Source organism: Lepidochelys kempii, chromosome 10 (genome assembly GCF_965140285.1).
Source record: "Lepidochelys kempii isolate rLepKem1 chromosome 10, rLepKem1.hap1, whole genome shotgun sequence".
Lineage (NCBI taxonomy): Eukaryota > Metazoa > Chordata > Testudines > Cheloniidae > Lepidochelys > Lepidochelys kempii.
In genome coordinates, this window is record NC_136389.1 from 42,242,645 (window position 1) to 42,269,703 (window position 27,059).

Sequence of the window (27,059 nt, forward strand, 5' to 3'; positions counted from 1 at the left end):
TTTCAGTGCTTTCGCGGCTGGAAAAACCTCCCATGTCCTCTCTATCGAACACCCTCTCTCCTCTTCAAAACCTACTTCTGCCAAGAATCTTCACCAGCTGCCTCCATATCTGCTGTTCCTGCAGTCTTGGTGGCTGAGTTTCAGAGGTGCCAACCACATGCAGCTTTCCTTGACTTCAGTGGCATTTTGGGGTGCTCCTCACATATGAAAATCAGGCCCTTAAGTGTATAAGCACATTGGTGTATCTGCTCTGTAAAGCACTGCATCCATTTATAGTGGGGTATAGATATTTACTCAGTCATGCCCATGACCTGGAGAAAAAGTTTACTCCATGGGCCATGCAGGACAGTTTGCTTTTGCACAGATAAAGTCTGAGGCCTTGTCTAAGTGGGCGGGGTGCACTGGCTTAACGTAAATTTGATTGTATACCCATTTAGTCTGTTAAACCAAAGCATCCCGTTTGAATGCTCTCATTTCAGTTTAAGGGGACTTTTTGTGGTTTATCTTAAACCTGTACCTAACTGATTTAAGCTAACCCAAAACAGCCACTAAGCTGAAAAGCGTGTCCATACAGGAGTTTGCACAGTTTAACTAATCTGGTTTAAATTAACACTAGATTAAACCAATGCAATGCTACTGCCTAACAGTGCAGTGACAGGGGGATGTAGTGTTGAATGCATCAGCAGCCTGTTCAGTACCTAGCACAATGGGTCCTGGTCCAGAGCTCCTAGATGCTTTAGTAATGCAAATAACTCATTTGATGGATGATCACATGCTATAAGTTTTTCCAGTAAAGAAGTTACATTTAACTGTGAGGTATATGTGGGATGGGCTGCCCTCTGACATTTATGCTTTGTCATTGCCACTCTGTGGGAGTTAGTAGCCAACCAACCTGAGAAATTCTTCTTGTGAGAGACTTAAGATCACCTCTGCGCTCTAAAGGTCACTTCTCCTCCCTCCACCGTATAAAATTTGTATCAAGTTTTGTTTAAATTGCAAAGCCAATACCATCAAATTACCTGGTGACCAATTTAACAGTGGTCTCTTTCCATTTTTAAACCTAGGCAAGGTGTTTGTTTAGCCTTTTCAACTTTTTCTGTCTGGTTTAGGTTCAGATTATGCAACATTCCCGGGCTGCTTGAAAAATGCACCATTGTACAAAAATGAGGTAAATTTCTTTGTAAACTCCCTGTCTCCTATATACCCACAAAATCCCTGCTCAGCTGCAGTACTGAAGGTAGCTACCTAGAAACACGTTGGAGACCAATTCCCATCTAATTCCGCAACACATTGCCAAAGCTTAAGTGGAAACAATCCGAATCAGACTGACTGTTGCCTTGGTTTGGAGGATAGCTGCCATGGGCTGTGTAGATGTACCCTAAGAGAACCAGGCTTAAAGTGAGTGTGAAAATGGGAAGCACTTGGAGAGATCATCCCAGTAATGTAACACATGGGATGTTGCTCGTCACAGGCTGCCCACCCTTTGGTCTTGTAGACTGCTTTCAGGGCAGGGAGCCAGGAGACCTGGGCTCTAGTCCAGACTCTGCCAGGGAAGTAGCTAGGTGACTGGCTTGAGAAGTAACTTACCTCTATTTCTGATCAGTAAAATAAAGATAATACTTAACCCACATTGTAAAGCACTTAGAAAGCTACAGCTTCAAATGGCTAAGTGCAAAGCATTAGAATTCTGTTCTTCTATGGATTTATGGGTTTATTGTATTAAAGACACTTTCTATAGCATACTTCATTGCTTTGAAATACTCTCATTATGGGGCAAGTTTGTTGGAAAAGGAGATTTATGCTGGTGAGTTTCTGAAATGTAGGGGAGTTAGGTGCAAAGACACTGTGCATGTTGGAAAAAACACACCCCACTAGCAGTGACATGCTGGTTCTGCCTTGGAGCCCCTCAACTCTGCACTGCTCCACCCAGAAGGAAAAACAGGTATGAGTAAAATTCAATCCTGGGTCACCGAAAGGGTTACAAAATAGCAGGTATGGTGTGATAAATGAAGGAGGGGTAGCTCCCTTTTATGGACATCCACCCAACCAGTAGCTACAAAAATTACCTCTTAGTAGCTGTTCTCTAATTGCTCTACCTGTAAAGGGTTAAAAAGTCTCACTGCTATGCATAGGTAAAAGGAAGTGAGTGGGAACCTGGCCAAAAGAACCAATGGGAAGGCTAGAACTTTTTAAAATTGAAACAAGACTCTCCTTTTGTCTGCCTGTCTGTTGTTCTCCCGGGGAGAGGTGCACAGGGCAGCACCTATGCTGTAAAAGCTTGGGCCAGGTATGAAAAATCATTAGTATCATACCTAGAAACTACTCATTTAAAACCCCAGATATGTAAGTAGACCACGAATGTCTAGGAAGATGCAATTAGGTTTTATTCCTTTTATTTCACTATGGCTTGTGGATTCCTCTGTGCTAACCCCAGGTGCTTTTGTTTTGCTTGTCACCTTTAAGCTGGACCTCAAGAAAGCTATTCTTGGTGCTTAATCCTTGTAATTGCTCTTTTAAAATCTAGCAATAGTCTGAGTTTCCAGATGTATTTTCTTTCTTTTTTTAATAAATAAAATTTACCTTTTTTTTAGAACATAATTGGATTTTTGTGTCTTAAGAGGGTTGGGCACATGCTATTTAATTAGCTGGCGGCAACAGCTGATTTCCTCCCCCCTCCCCTTTCTCAGCTCTTCCCTGGAGTGGGGTGAAAGGGGTTGAGGGTACCCCCCAGGAAAGCATTCCCAAGTGTGCCTTCCTGGGCTCTCAAAGGGGTTCTGCACTTGGGTGGTGGCAGCATCTATCAATCCAAGGTCAGAGAGAAGCTGTAAGCTGGGGAGTTTAATACAAGCCTGGAGTGGCCACTATTAATTTTTAGAATCCTTGCAGGCCCCCACCTTCTGCACTCGACGTGCCAGAGTGGGGAATTAGCCTTGACATATGGGAATGAACAAAGGGAACAAACTCTCCAAGCAGACCAGAATTTGATTGGATTAAAAAAGTGTATTGGATATCCAATACTAAATAATAAACATGAAGTTATTAAAAAAGCCATAGAGTATACAGCAAATACTACAGAAAAGCAAAAAAAACCCCAACCAATCAAAATTGTACAGAAAGGTAGAATTCTACAGCAGTCCTCAAAATTCTCCTACATCAGAATCATAAAACCATATACAGGGTTGGTTTGTTTTTTCCCAAATCCTTCTGAAGGAAGCTGCCATTTAACAGCCTAACGATGACACTACAAGATATACAATGTTCCAAATTCAAAATCACAGGATATGTAAGAAAACGTAGCGTTAAAATGTGAAAAAGTGCAATACAGATTGTACACTGATTTGAATGTTTTTTTAGTTTAACCTTAAAAACCAACAACTTTGAACAGTTGTTTTATCAGTAAAAATACTAGCCCCCACCCCAAATTCAATGGCAATATTAACATTCCCTGTGTTTTACATAAGTAATATTCACAAAGACCCACCAACTAAGAATATTGAGTACAAATGATGGTACACTTTGGGTATAGGTCAGAGGAAAACATACACAACCCTTACAAGCAACATGTGAATCCAAGTGTGTGTGTTTTGTTCATTAAATACAAGATCTGTAGCTTATTTTGTCCTGAATTGTATTGACAAAGGCCTGAACATCTATTTTCAGGTGGCCCGGGGTGCTCAAACGTTGCACTTTTCACCAACTTTCCCCCCCGTCCCAATAATAAATAATACCAGCAAACCCGCTGGAAATGGCAACACACAAGGAGTCCAGGAAAAGAAAGGAAGTCAAATCCCAAATAAGTCCCAGCTACTTTCCAGGATGATTCATTGCTTCCCTTCTCAGCGTCAGGAACCAAACCATTGGCCTAGAGGGTCAGCTTTTAATCCAATGGATAGAAGAAAAAGAAAATGCAGCCTTATTGCTTTCTTTATTACATAAATCCTAATGTTTCCTGCTCTGAGAGGTGCAAGTGTCCCCAGAGAGCCAGTCTGTGCCCACTGGAAGTGCTATTTGCCTCACCTCTCCTATCATTAACCTGTGTTGGCAGAATAGATTTTCCACATAAAGCCATCAGTAAGTTCTTGTTTTCCTTTCTTCAAAAAAGGGTGTATATGAGTTCCATGGGAAGCTGAGATTTCATCAAACACTACTCCTCAGGCCAGTCACCATTGCCGCATGTGGCACGGCCAAGCATGCTGGTGTACCACATGGCAGCAAGTGTGCAAGTAGGAAAAAGAAGATGCTTCCCTTGCCCCACAGCCCTTCTCCTCATGCAGGAATTCCCTTTTAACTTCCCTCCTCCGCGCAGAGAGATCTGTGAACAGCACCTGAGTCATTAACACTGATTTTTCAACGGGTTTTAAACATGTAGAAAAATACATTTTGCCTTGACTGCAGTTGAACATTTAAGATTCTTTTCAAAGCACTGTTTAAATGGCCGGGGACAGCAAAACTACGCTAGGGTTGATCTAGCTGAAAGGGCCGGGGGTGGGTGGGTGGAGGTTAATCTAGTTAAAAAATCCTATGGGTGGGGTTTGATTGTTTCCAAAGGCCTGCTATCCTACTGGATTATAAGAGCTCCACCTTTCTCTGCTTCAGGATATGCCAGCACTTAAACCCTAGATTTAAGTACCATAGCAGCGGAGAAGCGTTGTGCAAACTGTGCACTGCTGACTGCTGTATGTTCTAAGAGCTGAAATAATGCTCAATTTGCGCTTAAACGTTTTAAGATCTGTAGGATCTTTAAAATTATAGCTAACAATAAATCCAAGCACTGTTGCCAAAATAAACTGTGATGTCATCTGTACATATGAATCCTACTGTATAAGAGGAACTTTTAAAAAATGGTTCTAAATGACACTCCCACTGCAATTTAATAAGCAGAGATATAATTAAGTTATAAGAAAGGACATAACAGAAGATGCTTTCATTTTCTTCAGTCTTTTAGTGAACATATGAAGACTGGAAAACAACAATAAGGAAACCTCCCATTAGCCCCTGGCTCCCCTCCCCCTTCCCCATTTACTTTTCCCCCATCAAAGTATTGAAACTGCACAAAAAGCGACAAACAGGTCTTTCAATGTTACATTTCAATTCAAACAGATTTGTAATCTCACAGTGATGAGAGGAGAAAGTCAGGCTTTTAATAATTATAATATAAAAATAATAAAAGAGCTTACAAATAGCAATGCAGCATCCCAAATGGCCATGGATTAACTGCTGGAAGGGGATGTAATTATATGCAGAATAAAAACAAAAACAAAACAGAATACCCCACACTGGCAATGAATTTCCATACACAATAGAACAAGCAGTCAAACGTCAGCCTAGACTGTGGAAAACAACAATGCTTTTCTTTTTTTTTCAGATTACACAATTTTTTTCCTTTTTATAAAAAAAGATAAAATAAAATAAAAACACACAAATAAAATTGTACATAAATGCGAATGTCCAACACTGAAAAGGCAGGGCAATCACACCATTGAGACAAAACCTGACCAGAAAAAGAATGTAAAGTCCATTTGATTTTTTTTTTTCTTCTTGCCTGGACACTAGATTTCACCTGATGTGTCCCATCCTGCATGGTTTCAGCAGGCAAACAAGACTTCAACTTGGCAATGACTTTGTTTCAGGACGAGGAGGAGAAAAGTCATCCTTTTTAACCAGCATTAGCATTAATGCACCAGTTGGTTTGTTTGCTTTCTACATCTGCTCTCATGTGCTGTCCCTCTCTTTCTCTGTACAATTCCTTGTGTTCCAAGGCTGAGTTCCAAGACTTGTAAAACTGGATTTGGAGTCATGTCCTGGTGAAGGTGTTCATGCTGTAGTGATGGCATTAAGGTCCTTCATTAGTCCTTCCAGGTGGGCCATCTCTTTGGTCAGCTCATCCGGTTCATAGTTCTGCAGGAGATTTAAGAGGGTTACTGGACAAGATGAGCTGTGCTCTTTAAGGAAGAGTGGGAGGAAGCATGATCAATGACTCTGGTATACAATAGGACTATAAATCATGTTTAGCAAAGCCAAGTTTTGATGGTTATGTGACTGCACAAATTGAAACCACCAACAATTTTTCAAATTCTGAAATTTTGCAAAAGTGATGAAAGGGGTAAGAAACTGATGGGCAAAGGGTGCACCAGAATTGGGCATGCAAACAAAACCACAACAAAACATACAGAAATCAAACCAAAAAGGGTGAATTATTGACAAATAGAGTGTGATAGAGAAAAAACACAGAGAAAGTGGAAAAAGAGAAGAAAAACAGAAATTTCAAATTAAACATTTTCTGCACCCACAACACTAAGTACATCAAAGACAATGATTTGAAGCAGTGCTGTGGTAGCATCAGTTACAAAGGATTTTTAGCTGTCATTTTCAAAGCTGGCTGCCTAGTTAGACTGCTTACTTACTAAAAAAAAAAAAAAAAAAAAAAAAAAAAGATGCTGAGCGGTTTGTAGCTCCCACAGCCCTCAATGAGAGCAAGGGTTGCTCAACATCTTTGAAAATCAAGCCACTCATTCAGGAGCCTAAATAAGGATTTAGGGTCACAGGTTTAAGTGTTTTGACTTTAATCCTCAACTATCCCCTTTTGTCACCCCCACTCTTCATCCTGGGGATGTAACACGATTGTGCTGCATGGGATTTCTAGTAACAGTTAAATCCAGGCACAGCCTTCTTTCACAACAACTGTAGGGAAATCAAATGCCAACTTGGGCAAGGTCATAGCATGTGAAGCAGCAGTGGCTTTCCAGGAAAGCAAACAATGCTTGCTGGGGCTTCCCACTCTAGTCAGTAATTCTTTGGCACATACAGTCCAGTGCAGAAGTCTAACATAGCTCCTCTTTACCCTGCTCCTCTTTTCATCAAGACAGGTTAGGGGAAAGCCAGAGGCTTGGACAGCTCCTCGTCCTCAGCTAACTGTGCTGGAAGGGAACAACGTTATTGCACGTTCACGTAACTGAGAGGTTTGTTAACTTGAGGTTCTGCTGAACTTGGTAAAATTGTCAATCCCTGCTCAGGAAGGCTCCTGGAGTGGAACAAAGGGAGTAGTGCACATCGAGGCAGAAGTATACTGACAGAGCATTACCATAAGCTTGGCTCTAACTATTAGGCCTTAAACTTAAGTACTAAGTCCTTAACTTCACCACAAAATATAAAAGGAGTTAGCCCTGGGTGAGACTTTCAAAGGCATAAAAGACAGTTCAGAGCCCAACTCCCACTGATTGTCGATGGGTGTTCTAGTCTAGTCTATATAAGTTCTTACACCTGGAGTGCCTGACCTGGGTGCCTAACTGTCCTTTATGCCTTTGAAATCGTCTCCCTTATGGTTAGCATTACTATAATGCTCTCTGCGGGCATCCAGGGAAGTTTGTCATGCTGTGGTAAGTGCTGCCAAGAAAGCTGTAAATACACTTACACTTTCTGAGTCCTCAAGCATCCTGGTGGTCTCCTGCACATCAGGGGCGCTGGGCACTACCACTGGCATAGGCGGTCGAGTTCTCCCTAAAGTCCCGATCGACGCAGTCTTCACCGAGTGAACTGGATGGTTAGAAGCTTAAAACAAAAATGTTACATACTCTTAGCTGTGTTCCCTCTAATTTTTCCCACCCATCTGTGGAATGAATTTTGTTATGTGCACCAATATGGAGGTGATATGTGACACATCACCTTCATATTGGTGCACATAACAAAATGCATGTGGTGGGGGTGGGGCCAAGAGGTTTGGAGTGTGGGAGGGGGCTCAGGGCTGGTGCAGAGGGTTGGGGTACAGGGGTGTGGGCTCTGGGGTTGGGCCAAGGATGAGGGGCTCAGGGCTGGGGCAGAGGGTTCAGTGTGTGAGGGCGGCTGGGGGTGTGGGCTCTGGGGTTGGGCCAGGGATGAGGGGCTCAGGGCTGGGGCAGAGGGTTGAGTGCAGGGGGTGAGAGCTCCGGCTGGGGGTGCGGGCTCCGGGGTGGGGCTGGGGGTGAGGGGTTTGGGGTGCAGGAGGGTGCTCTGGGGCTACGGCAGGGAGAGAAAAGACTCCCCTCAGCGCTCTCTCCCCACAGCAGCATCTGGGCTGGGGTGGAGAGGTGCCTCTATCTGCCTCTGGGGTTGGGGCTGCAGGATAGGTGCCCCTGCCCCAATCACAGCAAGTCCAGGCCGGGGGAGGGCTGCCCTGGCCACGCCTGGGTCCAGGCTGCTCTGGGGCTGGCCCGGGCTGCACTGCCCCAGCCAATCTGGTCACGCCGCCCCAGCTGTGGAAGGTCCGGGCCGCAGGCTGAGTTGGGGCCAGGGGAGGGACACCCCTCTGATGGCAGGTTGGGGGCCGGGCTAGGTGGGGATTCTCCGAGCGCCTGTGTGGCGCTAAATAGGCTACTGCGTGGTCGCGCAATTTACAGGGAACTTAGACTCTTAGCCATAATTTCCCTGTCCAGACGGAGAAAGTGGTTATGGGAATGTCAGAAGCATTGCCACAGTGCAGAGAATGCTCTTGAATTGGCCAGATCAAAAGGGTTCTATCAGAATAAAACTTCTTTTCCAGTGGGTTAGAACTAATGCTTCAAATTAACGAACGCTGGAGTTGAACATCCCTTTGGATTGTCCAAATACTTGAAGATTTAGTTTTCAAGGACAGCAATAAACTTCATGTATGAAATTCAGCCCAGTCTGAAATCTTACTACCTCTCTTTGGCTGTCAGGTGTAATCTTTCCCAAATGACTCCTCCTGGCGCATGATGTGCTTGCTTTTAGACAATGGTGGGCCCCAAACCAAAATGGAGTCACATGTGCTAACTTTTCCTTAACACAAAAGCAACTCCTCATTTTCCTCTCCCTCCCTCATCTATCTCCGCTGACAACTCCACTATTTGTTACTCTATCCTCCTCCATGTGCAGGATATGCACTGTGATTCTCAGAGCTATACCATGTCATTTATCCTTCCACCCCACCCTGCTCACCTTGCTGCGTCAATAATGGTGTGCTTGGCAATGCAGGGTCATATGTGGAACCTGTGGGTGGAACTGCTGGCACTGCAAAGCTCTTCAGAGGGTGAGAGGGACGAACGTGGGCAGTAGGGAGACTTTGACCTGAATCCTCCTCCTGCGCATTGGCCAGATAAGATGCTGTGGCACTTTCTGGATCTTGATGGTCAGCACAACATGTCTGAGATGAGGAAGCCGGCATGGTGTCTGTGCTTGGTGTATTTCGAACAGATTCTACAATGGGAAAGTAAAAATGGGTCTTATTTTCTTCCATGGAAGTTTTCCCTCTTTTCAGCTAGGCTATTAAATATTTCCTTTTGCAGTGTCCCAATAGCCACATGGGACCAAAGCAGGAGTCTCTACCAAGCGCTTTTCCTGAAGATCTTGGTTAAAGCTAGGGAACTGATTCACGCATCAACAATCCCCTGAGCACTTAACATCCAATACTATGTAACTGCCCTGTTTTAAGAAGTAAGTCCATAAAAATTTCACAAGACAAAAAAACAAACAAACCCCAAATCAAAAAAACCAGCCATCCCATGACAATGCAAGCTTCGGCACAAAAGGAGGTCACAGCTGACCAGATGTTTTGCTGTCCTACAAGGTTTCTGCAGCTTATTTTCAGGCAAATAAGAAACACAAGGGGAAAAACAAAATCACCGCTAATTCATATATAGATTTGGTCTATGATACTGGTCTAACAACAGTATGTCTCAAACCTTAATATCTAAAAATGTGTATCCCATTCACATTTCCACATTGCATAACCACAAATGACTTCTTCTCCACACTCATCCTAATGTTACCTATGTGCACTTCAATTCTTCTCTGTCTTTTTTTCTAGGTTACTGTGCCTAAATAGGATGTAGCAATCAAGATATAATATGCCAAGTTGTGGTCAGTCGACTATTAAAGAAGAGTTCATTTTAGTACACAGCTCCAAAGGGAAAGCATGATCAGCCCAATACCTAAGCAATCAATATGGTGCATCATAAAGTCACCATGAAATTCTGTATCATCATCAGCTTTTGTTTAAGAAATAAACAGCATGTGATGCACATCTTAATTCTAATTTGAGACTAGAACACTCCACAACTTTATAACTACTACAAATATCTACCTGTTTATGTATCACCAATCATTGCGATACATAGATGAAACCAAAATCTTCTGCAGGATCATGAAGGCAGGGCAATGAAAGGGAATCTTGTATTTTTATGGTATCTCTATCTGACCTACTCTGTGCACAAGAAAATATCTTGGCTGCAAGAGCTGCTACTTCCATAATCATCTGAATAGTACAAAAAACAAACAAGCAATACCTTCTACTACAACACAATCCTTCATCTGCATATTAGCAACTTCATGAGGTATTTGAAGCTTTGTCTATGAACTGAGACATTCCAAGTCTCAGAAAACAACCATACAAGCATCATTGTTGCCTATGATACCTTATTAGGATTCAGAATCTAACAACAGACTAAAGTAGAGGTGGGCAAACTACAGCTCGTGGGCTACATCCAGCCTGCGGGACGGTCCTGCACAGCCCCTGAGCTCCCCACCAGGGAGATTAGCCCCGGCCCCTCCCCCGCTGTCCCCTCTTCCCCTCAGCCATGGGCGCAGTGCAGCTTGCGCCCGCCTACCTGCCAGGTTTTCCAGTAAGCCTGTCTTGCCGCTCTGAGTGGCATGGTAAGGGGGCGGGAGGGGTTGGATAAGGGGCAGGAGGTCCCAGGGTGGAGGACAGGCAGGGGGTGGTTGGATGGGGCAGAGGCTCGGGGGAGTGTGGGGGGGGGGGGGCTATCAGGAGACAGGGAGGAGGGGGGGTTGGAGTCCTGGGGGGGCAGTTAGGGGACAAGGAGTAGGGGGGTTAGATGGGTTGGGGGGGCTGTCAGGGGGCAGGGATGTGGATAGGGATCGGAGAAGTCAGGGGATGGGGGGGGTTGGATAGGGGGTGGGGTCCTGGGGGGGGCACAGTTAGGGGCAGGGGGTCCCGGGAGGGGGCGGTCAGGAGACAAGGAGCAGGGGGTTTGGATGGGTTGGGAGATCTGAGGGGGGCAGATAGGGGGCGGGGGCCAGGCTGTTTGTGGAGACACAGCCTTCCCTACCCAGCCTTCCATACAGTTTTTCAACCCCAGTGTGGCCCTCGGGCCAAAATGTTTGCCCACCCCTGGACTGGAGGCATTGCATTCATTGTATCCTAAGAAGTTTAACTATTTGTGATTCCTACAGCATACACAGCAATGTTGCCTAGATATTTCTCATAGCACTGGCTGCTTTAATAGGAATACTGCAAGACTTGTACTTACACACCACTGTGCCTGAAGCTTAAAAACATTATGTAGGAAAGATCAAGATTTTTTTGTTGTTGTTTTAACACAACCAATCAGGGAAGTTATTAATGTTCTCTAAGTGTGCACAAATTAAATGTAAACAGGGTTTTAGATTCTATAGGTGCTAAAAAAGGACACTATCCGATATCTCAGGCTCAACATTTGACCCAAGCAAAATTCAGATAATTGGGGCAAAATCTTCATAAGTACAAAGGGGATTTTGTTCATTCTTAACTCATCACTGCATTACTGGGAAATAAAAATAAAGCTGATAACTCTTCTGTTCCATTTCTGGGTCTTCAGTAGGAATGAACTAGCAAACACTATTCCCAGAGATGGGCTCTCAGTGCTGAATTGGTTATACAAAGCACACTGCTCACTGTGATGAGATGTGGTGCAAGTTAAGCTGCAGCTGCCAAGCAAAAAACCCAAACATGTTCATTTTAGTTTCAGTCAGACAATGAGTCTCCTTGTTTTGACATATGGAAAGGAAAAAATATCAGTAGGCACAGGGTATGCTATTTTCTCACTTCTAAGGAGACCATAAGAGCAATGGGGACTGATCAGAGTAAACTACTAAAGATGACTTGAGGGTTTTCCTTGGAACTTTGCTTTCCACATTTTGTGAATAGTTCCCTTTCAAATGAATGCTACCTGGTCATTCATCTCTCACCTGTGGAATTGGCCCTGTCTGAATTGGACATGGACGTGCCAATCGGCCAAGGGTTGACCTGATGATGGTGATAGCTGCGAGTTGGAGAAGCGAGGCTGCCGGAGTGGAAATGATGGTGAGGGTTATCGAGTGAATGGATGGGATGAGCGCTAATCACAGCTGTGAATGGACACAAGACAGAAAAAACGCTTAACATACTGACAAGCACGCACACATACAGAAATGCACTGCACCCCTCCCTTCTCCCTCAACGGCACAGTACAAGGTAGCCAGCCATTCATCAGATTCAGAAAGGAATCAAGTGGACTTATTTTAACATCAAATTCCCGCTCTACCCCCTACTATAAAAAAAAAACACCCTCCCGACATCAGTCTTCTCATCATTTTTCTTATGCTGAAAGAACACACCACCTGGTCACCTGCTTTCACCGAGAGGCCTCTTGAGAACATGAGGATCAGCTCCTTTTAGAGCTTTCCTGTATGACTCTAGGATGTAAACTTCACACCTAATAAGGGGAATGGAAATGTGAACTCAAACTGTGAAAACCATTTCAGTCTGAGAGAATTTAATTTTCCAACAAGCATGAACAAGTATTACAGTATCTTTGGTTAATTAAATAATGCTAGACAGATGGTGAGACGCACAGGATGAGATGCAAAAGATTTATTCATGCCTTCTGCTCAGAATCAGCAGAATTCTCATCCAATACATTCAAATTGGAGGCCTTTTTTTCTCTCCACACTTTTCTTTCTGCCTGAGAGGTATGAATACTTGAATTTCTCAAGAGAGCAGCATTTGTATATCTTACATTCTCCTCAACTTGTGGCAGTGACATTAACAGCAAAGCAAGGGTTTCTACAACTGCAAGTTCACACTACATTCCAGAATTTGGAGGGCTGTCTTACACAGAATTTGGTTCTTATGCTAAACTCAAACACTAGATTACTCAAGAAATGGCCCAAAAGAAAGTTGGAGGGATATGCTGAAGGTTAGGCCTCATTGCTAGCCCCATAGTTAAAGAATAAGAAAACTGCAGTCGGTTACTTACCCAAACATGAAGTTGCCCAGACCTATTGCCTCTAAAACTCCCCTGTTAGAAGTCACACACCATGTGAATCCAGAATCTTTTCATAGAATCATAGAATATCAGGGTTGGAAGGGACCTCAGGAGGTCATCTAGTCCAACCCCCTGCTCAAAGCAGGACCAAGCCCCAATTTTTGCCCCAGGATCCCAAATGGCCCCCTCAAGGATTGAACTCACAACCCTGGGTTTAGCAGGCCAATGCTCAAACCACTGAGCTATCCCCACCCCCAAAGTAGTTGGGAGTAAAGTAGTAGTTTTAAAGTAGTTGGTACAGCTAGGGCCTCCTGCCTCACTGCATGCAAGTTTGTACACAAAGTTTGGTTAAAAAGAATGAAACCCCTGCTCCCTCCATTCCTATTCACCTGTTTGGATAACAGTCTCTGAGGTGGGGAGGGTGTGAATTTGTGGAGGCAATGTATTCAGAGATCTGCAGTAAAAGGGAGATCTTACCTGGCTGAGATTATAGCAGTCACAAAAACCATGGGGCATCTATCATGTCATCAAATTGGGAAGCACAAACTATCACTATAAATTGTAGCTATTTCAACTTGTAGAAAAAAAACTCCCATCGACAACTCTGGGCGCTTTCACAATGATTACAAATACACATCTCAAAAATGATGCATTATAAGATAACAGATGGGGCACATAAATAAACAGCTGTCAATTAACATCAAAAGTCCTACACTTTCCATTGCACTCCCTTCCCAAATGTCTGAGGGGAAAAATGGATTTGCAGTGTTTCTGGAGAGTTAACCAATTGGAACTGGTAACCAAGAATGAGTTCCATGTTGAGGGACAATCCCAGAGAACACCCTGCTAATGCCCATCACATGTTTAAATGAATTGGACTCCAGTTTGAATGCAGATTTGTCAGATTCCCAGACCCTAAACCATCTGCAGGTTTGTGAGTTAAAACCAACACCTTAAATGAACAAGCAGCTAACAAAGATCATGGTGCAGGGGCTAATTTTGAAGACTCAAAACTACAGTCTTAGAAATTAGATAAACAGTCTCCAGAAGGACAGGAAAAAGGGGCACAAACTGATAACAATGGTTCTGTAGGACCCTTTAAAATTTTTGTTTTGCAGTAGCCAGCACCAGAGGAGCTAAGAACAGCTGCCTTCGGACATGCCTGAGGCTGCTAATACAACTGCAGCTGCCAACAACTTTGATGAGACTGGTTTTGTGAGCGACAATGCTGGGAGAAGGCTAGAGCCTGGGCAGTAGCCCCTCAGCTGTTCTCTATTATCCGAGTTGATGAAAGTGGTTCCTGTGAAAAAACACCTTCAAAGCCCCTTGAGATGGTGCCAGGTTCCATCAGCTTAGGCAATCCCCCCTTCCCCACCTTTCACTAAACCAAACAGACAGCAGCTTCTAGAACCAGACTTTTTACTCTAGATTTCCCCCAGCTCAAGTAATGCCATCCAATTACCCTAATTACTGACTGATCTCTATTTAACTGTATTTAAAAATTAACCGAAAAAGAGCCCAAGGAAGAGACCTGCAGGCACAGACCAAGACACTCCAAGTGATGCTCAGCACTCAATGTGGTGGTAGAAGGAACTCAGACAGTTATATCATCTCTGGCATCTGATGTTTGATGAATCAATGGGGTGCTTATCCAGTGTCTTTGGGCTTTCAAGAGGGTTCCAGGAGCCAAAGCACCGGTCGTGGTCACAGGGTGACAATAACCCTCTAAGAGGACACAGGGCCAGTGCACCTGTGTCTCCTGAGCCCACTTATACTGGGCTTAAAAGAGGGCATCTGGGACCGAGAGGGAAGAGAGACCCAGCAAGTGAAGGTTGCCTTAGAACACAGACTGAGTCAGTTAGAAAAGAGGGCGGCGAGAGCTGCCAGAGCCAGGTAACTGTAGGAGGTTCCTGGCAGAAGACTGAAGATATGAGAGCAGCAAGAGAGGTTTGCTGGTTGGCACCCCAAGCCAGAGAGCTAGGGCCAAAGAGGCTGAAGGCCAGGGAGCAGCAGAGGGAGGTGCCTGCTGGCTCTATGCTGGAGAGCTGAAGCAGAGGGCCACAGAGAGCAGAAGGGGTGAGCAGCAGAGAAGCTTTCTTGCTGCTACCTGCATGCCTGAGAGGTGGACACAGAGGAACAGTGAGGGATGCTCTGAGAAGAGCAGGGTTGCACTCCAGCTGGAAGGGTTGGGGTGGCTGTCCTGTTAGCGGGATAGAAGAGGACTCACAAAGAGTCTGGATGTGACTGAAGGTCCCAGTGCATGGGATGGGGGAGAGCATCTTGGGGTTTTAATGACTACTTGCACTGGGGTGATACACTGAACTATGTGGTTGGACCTTTGCACAATGTATTTATAGCAAACCGGCCCCCAGGAGTGTTGTTATTTAAGTGAGAGGGCCTGAAGTGGAGTTACTGGTAATTCTGAAAGGGGAAACTGAGGCAGATGCGCCTATCATGCTGGGGCCTACCAAAAGTGTGTGCTCCAGGTGGAGCCACCCTCTTACAGGCACCATCCCAGAAATGGGAATGTACAGAGGCCGTCTAAGACAGTGGTCCCCAAACGTCTTACCTCGCACCCCACCCTTATCCCTGTCCGTTCCCCCCTCCCCACAGACCTGGGAGCAGGGCCGTGGCTCTGGGAGGATGGGACACAGATAGGGGTAAGGCGGCTGAGGCTGGGGCCACAGCTGGGGGTGGGAGCAGCCCCTTGGCCAGGGGTGAAGGCCTGCAGATGCGGCCAGGCACAGAGCCCTGGGTGTGGGGTGGACAGCTGGGACCCTGGGTGCGGAGCTGGTAGCCACAGCCAGGAGCAGATCCTTGGGTGTGGGGCCATCAGCCAGTGCCAGGGACAGGAGCAGAGTTGGGCAGTGGCTCCCTCCCTGCCCCCTGTGGGGGCTGGTATAGGCCCCAGCCGCGCCCCCCCCCAAATGTTACTCTGTGCCCCCGGGGCACGCCCCCCACAAATGGAAGACCTCTGCTCTAAGAAGAGCAAGGCTCTTGCCATACAGGCTTTGAGATGCTTTCCTGAGAGAAGCTGCCTGCACTGTGAGGATGCATTTTAGTTGCGGTTTCTTCTCAGTGTGGACAGGGTGTCCTTTTTGAAAATACAAGGATGGATTCTTTCAATGAAATACCAAAAGATAAACCATTTCTTCTGCACTCTCTGGGGGAAGCTTGAAGCTCCGGGTCAGAATGCTATCTGCAGCCAATGCAGCTGATATCGCTGCAGTGTCAGTCTCACCAGAGAGAGTATCTGAACACAAACATGTTTGAGTCTTACCCTAATTAAATTTTTAATTGTCTACAAACTCAGATCCTGGTTGCTGGAGGCTCTTGTAACTGTTGTTTAATAAAACAGACATCTAAGCCAAAAGAAAAGTCATAAGGAAAATCTTCAAGATGCTCTTGAGGAACCAGATGAGATCACATATCTCCTTGACATTCAGTACATCATGTTAACCTGCCACCCAGACAGCTGTATTAGTGGTAGATTCTTACTTCATCACAGACACATGCTGCTCATAGCTCACATTTCTGGGCAATGAGGTCTCTCATTAAAAAGAACACAACGTATGCCAGTCAAGTGAACAGTAAGTTTGATCTCGCAAAAGATTCAATGTTCCTTGCAAAAATAATGCCACACACATTTATTTCTGTCAGCATCGTGAACTGGATACTGCCAACTCCCTAGAATACTTACTGCTACAGTAGGAGACCAAATCCTTCCATTAAGAACATAAGAACGGCCATACTGGGTGAGACCGAAGGTCCATCTAGCCCAGTATCCTGTCTTCTGACAGTGGCCAACTGTCAGGTGCCCCAGAGGGAACGAACAAGTGATCCATGCCCTGTTGCCCATTCCCAACCTCTGGCAAACAGAGGCTAGGAACACCATCCCTGACCATCCTGGCTAATAGCCATTGATGGACCTATCCTCCATTAATTTATTTAGTTCTTTTTTGAACACTGTTATAGTCTTGGCCTTTACAACATCCTCTGGTAAAGAGTTCCACAGGTTGACTGTGCGTTGTGTGAAGAAATACTTCCTTTTGTTTGTTTTAAAACTGCTGCCTATTAATTTCATTTGGTGACCCCTAGTTCTTATGTTATGAGAAGCAGTAAATAACACTTCCTTATTTACTTTCTCCACACCAGTCATGATTTTATAGATCTCTATCATATCCCCCCTTAGTCGACTCTTTTCCAAGCTGAAAAGTCCCAGTCTTATTAATCTCTCCTTATATGGAAGCCATTCCATAACCCTAATAATTTTTGTTGCCCTTTTCTGAACCTTTTCCAATTCCAATATAGCTTTTTTGAGATGGGGCAACCACACCTGCACGCAATATTCAAGATGGGGGCATACCATGGATTTATATAGAGGAAATATGATATTTTCTGTACTATTATCTATCCCTTTCTTAATGATTCTCAACATTCTGTTCGCTTTTCTGACTGCCGCTGCACACTGAGTGGATGTTTTCAGAGAACTAGCCTCAATGACTCCAAGATCTCTTTCTTGAGTGGTAACAGCTAATTTAGGTAACAGTTAATTACCTATACCATGTTACGGGCCTGATCATGCACACTGCTGAGCACCCTCTACATGCACTGAATTCAATGAGAGTGGAGGGCACTTAGCACCAGGCAGAAGATGCTCAGCATACTGTAGAATTGGATCCTACATGCCTTTATCTATAGGCTACTCTTGTTCCATACTAAAGGAATGCATTTTGTTTTGGAAAAGACTGCTTTCAATATCAAAAGAGTGCAAGGGAATGGGGGAATAGGTTTTTGGCATCTGAATTCATCAAAAAATCATATAAATCTAAATCCTTCGTCATCCTTACTGCACCTGACACCCTTCCTACACGGGATGGAGGAGAGCTTTCAGAATCAGACTCAAATGACTATAGGTTCCTCATAAGGCATCTATATTTAACAGCTTACACAATTTTTAAGTAACTACTCAGAGCACAGATGATTAGTATAAAATCTTGATGGTCTTTCTTCACTCTTTCCCTAATGTATGTAAAACAGGAAGAAATCAAGGAACATTGCACTGAGTAGTTAAAAAGAAACCAACAACCCAATTTGTCATTCTAAGAATTATAATCTTGTAAAAACCTTTGAGCATAGAAAGAAAGAGCAAGCTAAGAAATTCCGAAACAGAGCTATTGATGTCATCAGACTAGTTGGAAAAAGAAAGTGGGGGCCAGGGAATGTGAGAGTTCAAAATTATGTATTTTTATGTAATTAAACAAAGCACCAGAAGGTTGAAAGTTGAGATGTAAAGAACTGGCCACAACAACCTCTCTCAAAAATACTCAAGTATGGGTGCGATTACTTGGATATGTCGACCATAGAATTAAAGAAGCACAGGGCTAGAAGGGACCGCAAGGAACATCTAGTCTAACCCTCTGCCAAGATGCAGGATTTGTTGTGCCTGAACCATCCAGGACAGATGGCAACCCAGCCTCCTTTTGAAACCCTCCAGTGAAGGCGCTTCCACGATCTCCCGAGGCATCTGTTCCATTGTCCTACTGTGCTTACAGTTAGGAATTTTTTCCTAAGATTAAATCTAAATCTGCTATGCTGTAGTTTGAACCCATTGCCTCCTGTCCTGCCCTCTGTGGCAAGAGAAACCAACTTTTCTCCACCTTCTTAATGGCAGCCTTTCAAGTATTTGAAGACCACTATATTGTCCCCCCATTAACCTCCTCGTTTCCAAACTAAACATACTCAGTTTCTTTGGCCTTTGCTCATATGGCTTGCGTTCCCCATCCCTTTGATCATCTTTGTCACTCTCCTCTGGATCCTTTCCAGATTCTCTACATTCCTTCTATATATTGGCAACCAATATTGGACACAGTACTCCTGCTGAGGTGTATGTAAACTGATTGCTCAAGGAAGTCTGAGCTTAGGTCAGGCAAGCGCTGTGTTCCTTTACCACACAGTTCTGTCAATGCATGCCAGCCTTCATCTGGAATTCCCCTCCTATGCCTAGCCTTGACCTTCTCTTGAGCAGTGATGGAGTTCTTTGAGATGTGTCCCCCTTCTGGAGCTCCACTTAAGGTGTACACACGGCCCATGTGCCTTTGATCAGGGTTTTTCGGTAGCAGTGCTCATCTGGCCTGCACACATACTCCAGATAGCCTCATGCCCTGTGTTGAGGATATACAGAACTGTATGGGTGAATGACCCTTGGTTCCTTCTCTATGGTGAAGTCCTGCAAGACAAGACTCTGAAGCAGAGGGCGGACAGTGGAGCACACATAGGGACACGCATCTCAAAGAACTCCAGTTACTGCACAAAGTGAGTAACCTCTTCTTCTTCTAGTAGTGCCCCTATGGGTGCTCCACTTCAGGTGATTCCCAAGCAATATCATCAGAAGGAGGAAGGAGCTTCAGAGCTGGATCTAACACTGAAGATATAATTGCAATGCCAACCAAAACCTCTGAACTGGAGGCATGAACCAAGGCATAATGTTTAGAGAAAATATGTACTGAGATACAGCTTGCAGCTCTACAGATTTCAACAACTGTAACATCTTTCAATATTCCCATAGAGGTAGACTAGGACTTTATTGAATGGGGTAGAACTCAAGAAGGATACTGAATGCTGGCAGCCTCATAACAAGAGATAATATACCCTGAGATTCATCTCGACAGTTTTTGGGTGAAAACTGTGGATCCTTTGGATCTGTCCACAAAATAAACAGTCTGGGTGACTTTCTAAACAGTTGAGGTCTGTCCAGATAAAAGTCAAACACCCTTTTAACATCCAAGGTATGGAGGATAGTTTCCTCTCTGGTCTGGCGTGGCTCTGGGATAAAAACTGGAAGATAAATAACCTGGTTAATATGAAATTCAGGAGATACTTTAGGAAGAAACTTAGGATGTGGCTGCAATTCAAATTTTATCCTTGAAGAAAAATGTAAAAGGAGCATCTGCCATTGAAGTTCCCATTTTTCCAACTCTCCTGGCAGAAGTGATGGCCACCAAAAAGCCTCTTTCATTGATAGCTAAAATAGAGGACACAGTGTCTCAAAGGGAGGTATCATAAGGGAATTAAGAACCAAGTTTAAGGGTGGGCCCTTTAATTTGCAGGAAGAGATTAATCAATCCCTTGATGAATCTTGCCGTTGTGGGGTAGGCAAACAGTAAGAAACCCTCTACCAGTGAATGAAAGGCTGTGATAGCCACCAAGTGAAACTTGATGGAACTCAGAGAAACACTTATCTTTTTTAATTCCGACAGGTAACTGAGAACAGCAGAGAGCAAAACTGCCCCTGGGCACACCAGTGGTGGAATCTCTTCCATTTTCAATGTTAAGTGTTTCAGGTAGATATCTTCCTGCTCTTTAACAATACCTGTTGTACTTCTGCTGAAATCTCCAGCCCCAAGAACCATCAGGGAGCCAAGCTCTGAGCTGAAGCATTCTCAAGTTGAGATGAAAAGTCTGACTGGAATCAAAACGGTTGGAAGTCTCAATGGTGGACAAGAAATGAGGCGAATCAGGTAAGGATACCACACATGTCTTTGCCAAGTTGGTACAACTAGAATGATTCTGACTTAGTCGTGTTTAATCTTGTTCAACACACTGAGGATCAATGGTTTTGGGGAGTATACTGTAAGAAGACCCCTTGTCCAAAAAATTAGGAAGGTGTCTCCTAGGGATTGCGACCCAGTCCCTATCTCAAGCAGAATTTCTTGCACTTCCTGTTGGTAGTGATGGCAAAGTCCACATCTGGAAGCCCCCAAGTGAGAAGAATATGTTTGAGAATTTGAGACTCTGAGTCCCACTCGGAATCTAGTGAGTGCCTGTTCAGATTGTCAGACATTGTGTTTTGTATGCCTGGAAGGTAACAGGTTGAGATGAGGGTGTGATTGGCTACATACCAGCTATATTCTGGGCAGATATACCGGCTATATACCGGGCACATTGCTTTACAAAAGTGCAAGTCATAGCAGTTGAAGACAACTTCTTTTCGATGCCTGCAGGCTTATTTGAAACCTGGAGATGGCGTTTGTTAGGGTCATAAACCTGTCAACAGGTAGGTAAGCCCTGGCTGTTACAGCATCCAGAGACACCCCTATGAATTGTATCTGCTATACTGAGGTCAGAATGGATTTTTCCAATGTTGAGTTGAAGACCTAACCTGTAGAATAGAGACATGGTTATCCGTACTACAGAAAGAATTTTGTTGTACAATTAGTACTTAAGAAGCCAATTATCGAGGTAAGGGAAAATGAACACACCTAGCTGTCATAGGCGAGCGGCTACCACTGATATAACTTCTGAGAACACGCTTGGTGCAGAGAAGAGGCTGAATGGAAGCAATCGATACTGGAAGTGATCCTGGCCATTGAAGGGGAGGTTCTACATCGATTGCTGAGCCGCCGTTGACAGACCCAAGAGCAGCAGCCAGGAAGCAGACCTTCACATGGAGATGGCGGAGGCCATGGTGTGAACCACAGAGTCTTCTGTGTCTGAGGCTGCTTGGAGGGCCACTCTCGCTGCAGCCATGTCCTCTTTGAGGATCGCCCACAATTCATTCCTGGACCCTTCAGGCAGCGAGACCTCAAAATTGGCCATAGACTGCCACATATTGTAGTCATAGCAACCAAGGGGGGCTTGGTAGTTGGCCACTCTCAACTGAAGGCAGGAAGACGGATAAATTTTTCGCCCAAACAGATCCAATCTTTTTGAGTCTTTTTGACTATAAAACAAAGAAACCTCTTGTGAGGGGGTGAAATGCAATGTGAAAAAACGTATGCTGAAGATCAAGGGCCACAAACCAATCTCTGGAATCTAATGATGGAATTATAGCTGTGAGAGTCACCATTCTTGGCTGATGACCAAGTTGTGGGACAGGGGTCTGTACCTGCAGGAAGAGTCTCTCGAGGATTCTCAAGAATCTGACAATCATGTCATGAGAAAACACCGTCTAGCCTTGGATCAGTGGTGAAAAGTGGAAATGGCCACAAGATGCACTCTAATAGAAGAGAGTGACAGGCCCTGGTTCCTCAGACGAAGCAGGTAGTCTAAGATAGACTGTATGGAAGTGTGCGAGGGAGAGATGCCACGCTCAGACGCCCAGTGGGAAAACCTCATCCATTTGGCCAGGTAAGTCAGTCTGGTTGAGGGCTTCCTGCTTCCCAGGAGGACCTGTTGGACCTCATCCGAGCAAATCCGCTCCTCCAGGTTCAGCCACACAGCACCCATGCTGAGAGGAAGAGGGACATGATGCTGGGGTGCAGGAGCCGACCATGGTCCTCTGACAGCAGGTCTGGATGGTTGGGCAGGGGCCAGGGAGGGGCCGCTGCCACGTTCATGAGCATGCTGAACCAGTGCTGGCGAGGCCACACCAGGGTGATCATGATAATCTGTGCCTTGTCTCTCTTGATCTTTGCTAGGACCCTGTTGATGAGAGGAATCAGAGGGAATACATACATCAGGTTCCCTGACCACAACAGAAGGAAGGCATCGGAGAGGGAGTCCTTGCCCAGGCCTTACCGTGAACAAGACTGGTGGCATTTCCTGTTTAGCCTGGTGGCAAACATGTCTACTTGGGGAGTTCCCCACCTCTGGAATATCATACAGGCTACCTCCAGGTGGAGTGACCACTCGTGGTGAGAGGAGAAGTACTTGCTGAGGTGATCCGTTAATGTGTTCTTGACGCCAGGGAGATGACAAGCTTCCAGATGGACTTTGTGGCTGATGCAGAAGTCCCAGAGATGGAGTGCCTCTTGGCAGAGAGTCGAAGAATGTGCTCTCCCCCGCTTTGCCTGTTGATGTAGAACATCAAGGCCGTGTTGTCCATCAGGACTCTCACCACCTTTCCTGACAGGTGATGTAGGAAGACTCCGTATGCCAAGCGGACCGCCCTGAGTTCTTTGATGTTTATGTGTAACGTCATCTCCTCCAGGGACCACATACCCTGGATGTGGAGGTCGCCGAGGTGTATGCCCCAGCCGAAGTCCGAGGTGTCCGATACCAACTTGATAGAGTGATGGGGGGTGTCGAATGGAACCTCCTCTGGGACCATGTATGATAGGTCCACCATCGCACTGACGCGAGTACTGCCAGGGGAATGGTAACAACATTGTCCAGGTGATCTCTGGACTGGGAATAGACCATCGCGAGCCATTGCTGTAGGGACCACATCTGGAGTCTGGAATGTATGTATGCAGACAATGTATGTGCACGCTGCCATGTGACCTGGCTATAATCAGGGGGAATGCGGAGACTTCCGCGATGCGATCTGTCAACGTCTGGCGGCAGGAACACTCTGGCGCAGGTTGAGTCGAGCACCACTCCAATTAACTCTATCCTTTGCACTGGAACTAACATAGACTTTTTGTCATTCACCAGTAGGCCCAGGGAATGACACATGTGGCTTGCAGCACCGCAACATTCTCCTGGACCTGAGAGCTGGAGTTGCCCTTGACTAGCCAGGTGTCAAGGTACGGGTAGATCTGGATACCCTGATGCTTGAGGTAAGCAGACATCCACCGACAGCACTTGGTAAACACTCTGGGTGCTGTCGCTGAATAGGAGGACCGCAAACTGGTAGTTGGAGAACAGTGGGACAGACGGATCCGGGGTATACTTTTCTTATGGGGGGGCTCCTGGCGGGGTTGGCTCTGAGATTGCTGCAGTTTGAACTACTTACAGGCTGGATCGGGAACGTACTGCCCCAGAGTTTTCAGGATAGTGCGGGAGTCCTTAAGGCCACGCAGTTTACTGTCTATCTGCTCTGCAAACAGGCCCTGGCCATCGAAGGGGAGGTTCTGCATCGATTGCTGAGCCTCCGTTGACAGACCCAAGAGGAGCAGCCAGGAAGACCTTCACATGGAGATGGCGGAGGCCATGGCGCGAGCCACAGAGTCTGCTGCATCTGAGGCTGCTTGGAGGGCCATTCTCACTGCAGCCATGTCCTCTTTGAGGATCGCCCACAATTCCTTCCTGGACCCTTCGGGCAGTGAGACCTCAAAATTGGCCATAGACTGCCACATATTGTAGTCATAGCAGCCAAGGGTGGCTTGGTAGTTGGCCGTTCTCAACTGAAGGTTGGAAGATGGATAAATTTTTCAACCAAACAGATCCAGTCTTTTTGAGTCTTTATTCTTGGGCATAGCCCCGGGTCTCCCTCTGGTTAACGACCTCAACTATGAGGGAGGAAAGATAGGCAGTATGGCAAGATACCACCCTGGCTTAACCAGGAGATCTTCAATGATCTAAAACTGAAAAAAGAGTCCTACAAAAACTGGAAACTCGGTCAAATGACAAAGGATGAATATAAACAAATAACACAAGTATGTAGGGACAAAATTAGGAAAGCCAAGGCACAAAACGAGATCAAACTAGCTAGGGACATTAAAGGACACAAGAAAACATTCTACAAATACATTAGAAGCAAGAGGAAGACTAAGGACAGAGTAGGCCCGTTGGGGTGGGGGGGGGAGAAGGGAGGGAGAAGGGGAAGCCAATAACAGAAAATGTGGAAATGGCAGAGGTGCTTAATGATTTATTTGTTTCAGTTTTCACCAATAAGGTTGGTGGCAATTGGACGTCTAACATAGTGAATGCCAGCGAAAGTGAGGTAGGATCAGAGTCTAAAATAGGGAAAGAACAAGTCAAAAATTACTTAGACAAGTTAGAGGTCTTCAGATCACCAGGGCCTGCAGAAATGCATCCTAGAATACTCAAGGAGCTGACTGAGGAGATATCTGAGCGATTAGCAATTATCTTTGAAAAGTTATGGAAGACAGGAGACATTGCAGAAGACTGGAAAAGGGCAAATATAGTGCCCATCTACAAAAAGGGAAATAAGGACAACCTGTGGAATTACAGACCAGTCAGCTTAACTTCTGTACCCAGAAAGGTAATGGAGCAACTAATTAAGAAATCAATTTGCAAACACCTAGAAGATAATAAGGAGATAAATAACAGTCAGCATGGATTTGTCAAGAACAAATAGTGTCAAACCAACCTGATAGCTTTCTTTGACAGGGCAACAAGCCTTGTAGATGGGGGGAAGTGATAGATATGGTATATCTTGACTTTAGTAAGGCTTTTGATACTGTCTCGCATGACCTTCTCATAAACAAAATAGGGAAATACAACCTAGATGGAGCTACTATAAGGTGGGTGCATAACTGGTTGGAAAATCGTTCCCAGAATGTAGTTATCAGTGGTTCATAGTCATGCTGGAAGGGCATAATGAGTGAGGTCCCGCAGGGATTGGTTCTGGGTCTGGTACTGTTCAATATCTTCATCAATGATTTAGATAACAGCACAGAGAGTACACTTATAAAGTTTGCGGACGATACCAGGCTGGGAGGGGTTGCAAGTGCTTTGGAGGATAGGATTAAAATTCAAAATAATCTGGACAAACTGGAGAAATGGTCTGAAGTATACAGGATGAAATTCAATAAGTACAAATGCAAAGTACTCCATTTAGGAAGGACAATCAGTTGCACACATATAAAATTGGAAATGACTGCCGAGGAAGGAATACTGCTGAAAGGGATCAGGGGGTCATAGTGTACCAAAAGCTAAATATGAGTCACCAGTGTAACACTGTTGCAAAAAAAGCGAACGTCATTCTGGGATGTATTAGCAAGAGTGTTGTAAGCAAGACAAGAGAAGTAATTCTGGGTCTCTACTCCACGCTGATTAGGCCTCAACTGGAGTATTGTGTCCAGTTCTGGGTTCCACATTTCAGGAAAGATGTGGACAAATTGGAGAAAGTCCAGAGAAGAGCAACAAAAATGATTAAAGGTCTGGAAAACATGACCTATGAGGGAGAATTGAAAAAATTGGGTTTGTTTAATCTGGAGAAGAGAAGACGGAGGGGACATGATAACAGTTTTCAAGTAATAAAAGGTTGTTACAAGGAGGAGGAAGAAAAGTTGTTCTTCTTAACTTCTGAGGATAGGACAAGAAGCAACGGGCTTAAATTGCAGCAAGGGCGGTTTAGGTTGGACATTAGGAAAAACTTCCTGTCAGATTGGTTAAGCACTGGAATAAATTGCCCAGGGAGGTTGTGGAATCTCCATCATTGGTGATTTTTAAGAGCAGGTTGGACAAATACCTGTCAGGGATGGTCTAGATAATACTTAGTCCTGCCCTTGAGTGCAGGGGACTGGACTAGATGACCTCTTGAGGTCCCTTCCAGTTCTATGATTCTATGAGTTTGGTGCAGGGTGAGTATAGAGATACTCATGGCCTTTAGTCTTTCCCTGTGGGGTCTCCACCTCCGGAGGAGGGCGGGATGCTGCGGCCGATGGCCTGAGGCTCCCACTGCTGACCAGGCGGCCTGGGAAGGCTGGGTGAACCCCCATGGATTCCATGGGTACCATGCTGCTGGCCATTGGCCTGGAGGCACGGGGTCGGTTACAGTGCCAATGGGGTTGACGGTACCACTGGTGCCGGAGCCTGTCCTGCTACCAGGGACTCCTGACCAGCACCGAAAATGTAAAGCAGAACGGACACTGCCGAGTGACCATGACCGCCTTGCCCGGTGGCCCTCCTCCCTGTGGTGCCAGCCGCTGTATCTTGACACACCAACCTATCTGATCGGGACCAGTTCCTCCCGTGGAACCCCGTGGATCTTTGGTGTTCGGCGGATCTGCATCAGTAGAATGGTGATCTACACCTCATGCTGCTTGACCTGTACTGGGATCTAGAGCGGAACCAGGAGTCAGAGCGGGTCAGCTGTCGGTAGAATCTTCCTGATCGAGGGGATTCGCGTCTCGGCGACAGGTGCCAGCGATCGATCGCAGGAATGGTGCTGAGGCATTGGAGACCCGATAGGTCGGTCTCGAGGCTCATGCCAGGGGACGTGTACCTCTGCAGGTCTGCACCAGGTTACTGGTGAGCCATGCCTCGAATCTCGCTGTCAGTGCCCAGGGTCCGGAGACTGGAGAGGCATGATGGCTCCGTGCAGGCGAGTGCTGGCAGGATGTCCCCCGCGATGGGGAGCAGTGCTGCTGAGGTGGGTTTACCCCTGGCCTTGGGTACCACCGGTGTAGG

General features: G+C 45.5%; 1 protein-coding gene across 12 annotated transcripts in view; it reads right to left on the minus strand.

The window, feature by feature from the left end:
* Nucleotides 1–2,980: 2,980 nt before the first annotated feature.
* Nucleotides 2,981–27,059, minus strand: part of NEO1 (neogenin 1) — a 507,651-nt gene continuing 483,572 nt past the window's right edge. For 10 of the 12 annotated variants that reach the window (XM_073363103.2, XM_073363101.2, XM_073363098.2 and 7 more), the window contains 4 exons: nt 11,959–12,117; nt 8,932–9,189; nt 7,412–7,548; nt 2,981–5,898 (listed from right to left, as the gene is read on the minus strand). In XM_073363103.2, the coding sequence (XP_073219204.1) occupies nt 5,815–5,898; nt 7,412–7,548; nt 8,932–9,189; nt 11,959–12,117 (638 nt within the window). In that variant the 3' untranslated portion in view covers nt 2,981–5,814. The remainder of the gene's footprint in view (nt 5,899–7,411; nt 7,549–8,931; nt 9,190–11,958; nt 12,118–27,059) is intronic. The other 2 variants (XM_073363105.2, XM_073363104.2) reach the window with 1 other exon arrangement.